The following is a 5227-nucleotide window of genomic DNA, read 5'->3' as shown; positions in this document are numbered from 1 at the left end:
AAAAGAGGCAAACACGGTCATTTGGCGAAATGTCGAAATTGCCTGGAGCGAGCGAGGTTGACTGACTTGGCATATTCATATTTCCATATTCTGGAGTGTTTTTTCAGTTTCGCTATTCCACTGTGTGCTCTCTGTGTGGTGTGGTCGCTCACTGCAACAACAACAACAACGAACGCCAACGCAAACGCAAACGCGAATAAGAGCGAGAACATTCTCTTCAGCTCAACCCTTTTCTTTTTCGATGGTAAGATTTCCCTTCAATTTTCGCAAACCACCTTTTCACCGATCCCAATTCCATTTCCCCTTTGCAACCAATTAGGGCTATTCCTCTTTTTCCGCGTTCCCAATTCGTTGCTTACGTGTCTCCCTCGCGTGATTCACTAACCCTTGCTTCCTTTTTCGGAAATTTTTGCAGGCTAATCGGCACACGATTATTCTAATGCAGACCTCGCAGAACAGAGCAACTAGGACGTTCATGGATTATGAATCCATAACTCAGGCCATGGATGGTATTAACTATAGTTAATACTTGTACTATAGTTGTAGTTTTTTTTTTTTTCATATTTTGGCTCGTGCTATTGTAGTTTCTTGAGTTCACTGTAGATAGATGGATCATATATGCTTGTGTTCTTGCTTTGCTTTTTCTGAATTTGCATGCAAAAAATGATTTCATCAACTGAATAGGACAGAGTGTAATTTGGCACTGGTTTTTGTTTTTGAGTTATTCTGTTAAATTAAATTCTGTTTTTGTGGTTGGAGGTTGTATTTTTTTTTTCTGTGGTTCAAATCAGCTAGAATTCTTCCTCACTACTACTATCTCCTTTAGCAGGAATATGGCACTAATCTAAGTTTGATGACTTAATGTACATGTGCTTCTTGAATAGATTGATCAACTGCCAAACTCTTTTAAGAATAATTTCAGATGGCTTGTTTCAAATCCTAGTGTACTTTATTTTATTTATTAATTTACCCTTTATGCTTTTCCGATAAGATTGTTTTTATCTGTTTGCCTTAAAGCTTTGCCTATGTAACATTTTTGGCTTTTTATTGTGACTTTTCTCTAATGCACCTATGTGAATCTCACCTTAGCTACTTTGGTTTGGGCATGTGTGACAAGACCAGTGGAAACCTAAATAATTAGAGTAGATTAGATGGAGGTTGAGACCTGATAAAATCTATAAGCAAAACCATTAATAAGGATTTAGTGGTCAATGGTCTGTCTGCTGACATGATTCACTATAATATTACGGTGTTGCTTGATCCTTCTAGCTGTCCCCTCTTGTGGGAAAAAAGGTTTTTTTTTTTTTTTTGGTTCTTGGGACTGTGGATTTTGGATTAGGAAGCGTGGATAATGTATGCAAGGCATACCAGCATCAAGAAGCACGTACTTAAAGATCAATTCATCTCAGTACTTTGGTTTGGTTTTGATTTTGAGTTTATTGTATTCTTCCAACAATCTTGTTATAAACTTTTAGGATTTTTCTGATATCAAATAATGTTTGAAATATTTATTTTCTTTGGGAAGACCAGACCTCAGGCTGTTGGGCTTGAATTTATGTTCTTTAGAATAGATGCTTTAGATTCTTACTATGTTGGGTAAAAAGCATTTCTTAATTTTTGATGATATCTAAAACCTTGTTGTAATGCTGATGATCATAGACGAAGAACCCAAGGCAACAGATTGCTGTTCGCTGTTTTCTTAATTTTGTACTCTTACCCAACCTTTGTACCTTTGCTGACAGTAATTAGAATTCATCTCATTAAAACTTTTACTTGAATTTGCTCTAGAGCCCATTGTATGCTGTTATTGTTCAAAGCACCCGGACAGGCACCAAATTCTAACCGTTTAACCCCTTCCTATTGCTTGAAAATCCTCCATCACATCATATCACATACATAACAAACGAACCTTCAGTCAACTTCTTTAAACCTAATCCTGTCCCATTAAATCCCTAGCCCATCCATTTCCTACATCAGTAGTGTGTTTCTGATAACATGCAAACAGAATATCATAGATTGCACAATTGTGTCATTTACAGTTTTTATTTTTTTCTTTTTAATCTTTTCAGGAGGTATGCTGATTTGATAGATTGGGATTAAATCTTGTTTTATTTTTATGCATTAAAATTAGATCCTTAGTTGTGTCAGTCTCGAAAGTGTCTGATGTTTGGTTGGATGAGGATCAAGTCTCATCCAGTTAAAGGACTAAATTCTTGGCATTTTGGGAATCCGTAAATTTTGTGTCCTTTTTAGTGGGCATGAATTGCAGCCAAATCGATAACTGTTCTTCCAGAGGCCATGAAATCAAATGCTGTTTAGCAATCTATCCCAATCTGTTGAAAGCTAGAAACACTATTCAGCATACTGAACCATATCTGGATAGCCTTGATGATTCATTGCAGCTTACTGAACCAACATTTGGGCAATGCAATCAGCTGAAGAGAGAAAATGATCATGTTTTCATGCTATTTTGCTGGTTCAAGAATCAAATAAAGCCATGAACACCGCTTATTTTTACTTTTCATTTGATGTGAATTTCATTTTCATAGAAAAGGTGCCACATTCTTTTGACTTTTAAAGGAATGACCATAAGTTATCAAATGTAGATAAACACACAAAAAACAGTGGTATGCATCTACAGAAAACTTAGAAATATAGCATGTTGGAAAGGTTACAAATAGATAACTGATGCTTGCTGTTGATGTAATTTCTTTTTCTTTTTGTGGTACAAGCTAGTATGATTTTATTTTAGTTTTTTTTAATAGATATTTCAACGGGACTTATATTCTTGTGCTTGTACAGGCATATGTGCACTGTATGAAAGGAAACTGAAGGAGTTGAATCCGGCTATCAGAAATCTCTCTTATGACATTACTGATCTCTACAACTTCATAGATGGTCTTGCGGACATGAGTGCCCTAGTGTATGTCCCTCTTTCTCACTCAAAAATCATGTGCATGCATAGTTCTTTAACTGAGTCAGTGTTTTTTAATCTAATTTTATTTGAAAGGCAGTCTCACTCTCACAGTGCCCTGGTGACAGTTTTGTTGATATTTCTGTTTAATGGTTTAACTGATGTAGAGAGTTGACATCATTTTCATCTTTGAGTCGAGAAAATTAAGATTAGGGTGAAAAATTGGTAGCAATAATGAGTCTTAACAGAGTATCTTGTTTATTGCTGCTGTTCTCTTATTGATGCAATAAACGACCATAAAATAAATTTTGAATATTTTGTTTATAGGTCATGTATCATTGATAGAAGTGTTGGAGAAATAATGATTTGTAACCCTCCTCCTTCTGTTCTCCTTGCTCCCCCATCTGCCCTTTTTGGGCCTAGAGGGTTTATAAGAACTTAATGAATCATGGTAATTGCTGTATCGTATGTTTGCTCTGCCTGTTCTGACTCTGGAAAAAATATATGGAAAGTTGTGTAACAGCTTATGTCAAATGTCTATGCATATATTTGTTTTTTTTTTATATATTGGGCTTGCTCTGCATGTGGCTTGCTTTGGCATCAATTTATATGACTGTTTGTTTGTACCTGCAGGTATGATAGTTCAATTCACGCTTACTTGCCGCATGATCGACTGTGGATCAAGCAACGAACATTCCAACATTTGAAGAAATTAGCACACTGATTAACCCCTAAACTATTGGCAATTTAATGTAAAGAAAATCGCAAAGGCTCGACCTTTCTGTTATGTGGGCTATGCTCCGTTGGCTACGTAATATGAATACTGCAAATGCTGGCACGTAATTATAATATCAACAGCTGGTACTGCTTTAGTTTCATAAACAAATGATTGTCGTCGGCTTGGTTATTCTACCTTCTATGTCTAGAAGACTGTCTTTTTTAAAGATCATCTTGTAGTTGTAACATTAAATAGTAAGTTGCACTGTTGAGTTACCTATCCACACATTATGATTCACAAGGTCTTATGAATGCTAGTTTTGCGAGTTTGTATTCCACATGACTAATCTGTCTTGTAGTGGCGATGTGATTCTTACAATTGCAAGATAGCAATTGTACGTAGAAATATCAGTTCAGTTTAGGCTGTGAGACGTGCTGTAATGTTAACAAGGGTTAATGGTGTTTTTAATAGTTTTACTCCAAAATTCACACCCAAAAAATGAATTATTCTCAGCAATTCAGAGCAATTATGCGCAAGGTAATGCTGCTCGTGCATGAACATTCTTTGTCATGAAATGGCATTTTGGGCATGGCAGATAACCATTGCAGTCCTAGGTAGGGCTGTTTATTATATTTGTCATTTTCTTAATTAACAACCCTATAGCATATGAAACAACATGAACTGTCTGCTGAAATAGGAGAGCCATACACAAAACCATCCCAATACAGAAGTCTTATTGGCCGCTTAATTTATCTCACAAAAACCTTACCCTAGATCACATATTTAGTTCATATATTGAGTCAATTTATGCAAGAGCCACGACAACCACACGGGGATGTGACCATGCGTGTCCTCTGCTATTTAAAATCTTCTCCAGGCCAATGGCTCTTACTATCAAGGCATAATGACTTGAAGGACAAGCGACTTGGAGGTGTAGGAAAAAACAACCTGACTTGAAACTTCTAGGTTATTGTGATTCAGATTTTTGTCTCAGCCCCATTTCCCTTACGAAACTTTCATTATTGGATTAGCCACACACTTTACATGTTTTTAGTGATTCACATTGCATTTTCAAATGATAGTCTTGGATAAGAATCTACAATGCACTAGAATGCCCTTGTTAACAATCCTTTACAACGATAACATCTAAGGTTCTTCGAACAATGTGATATCTCACATTGGGTAAATCTTTAACCCTTCTCCTTCTTATTAAGACTAATTATGACCAATACTGAGTATATAAGTAGTAATTTCAAATCTAGAGGTGAAACATACTTTGGAAACTTTACGTAAGACAAAGTTTGGTTTTTGGATTGTAATAGTGAAAAAGTTGATAAATAAGTCACTTTTACTGTCACTCTATAGAATCTTATATGAGATTTTCACTTCATATGACTCCTTGTTCAATTCTTTTAAAATCATTGAATCTATTTCCTAGTTTAGTTTGAGAATTTCTCCCCTTCTTCTATTCTATTTCAAATAGTAACTAGGTAAAACAATCAATTTCAGGTTATCTCATGGAATTAGGGCTGGCCAAAAACAGAATCTCATGAATTTTGAACCAGCTCAATATCTTGGGACCAAGAAGCAAACGA

At 35.7% G+C, this 5227-nt stretch overlaps 1 protein-coding gene across 1 annotated transcript; it reads left to right on the top strand.

Annotated features, from left to right (window-relative positions):
* LOC114385172 (enhancer of rudimentary homolog) lies at positions 1 to 3978 on the top strand. The gene is made up of 4 exons (XM_028345175.1): positions 1 to 244; positions 416 to 509; positions 2803 to 2923; positions 3548 to 3978. Exons 1-4 carry the CDS (start codon positions 242 to 244, stop codon positions 3636 to 3638), a joined length of 309 nt encoding a protein of 102 aa, XP_028200976.1. The 5' UTR covers positions 1 to 241; the 3' UTR covers positions 3639 to 3978.
* Positions 3979 to 5227: the final 1249 nt, after the last annotated feature.

This window comes from Glycine soja, chromosome 14, assembly GCF_004193775.1.
Source record: "Glycine soja cultivar W05 chromosome 14, ASM419377v2, whole genome shotgun sequence".
NCBI lineage: Eukaryota > Viridiplantae > Streptophyta > Magnoliopsida > Fabales > Fabaceae > Glycine > Glycine soja.
This window is presented reverse-complemented; position numbering and strand designations above follow the sequence as displayed.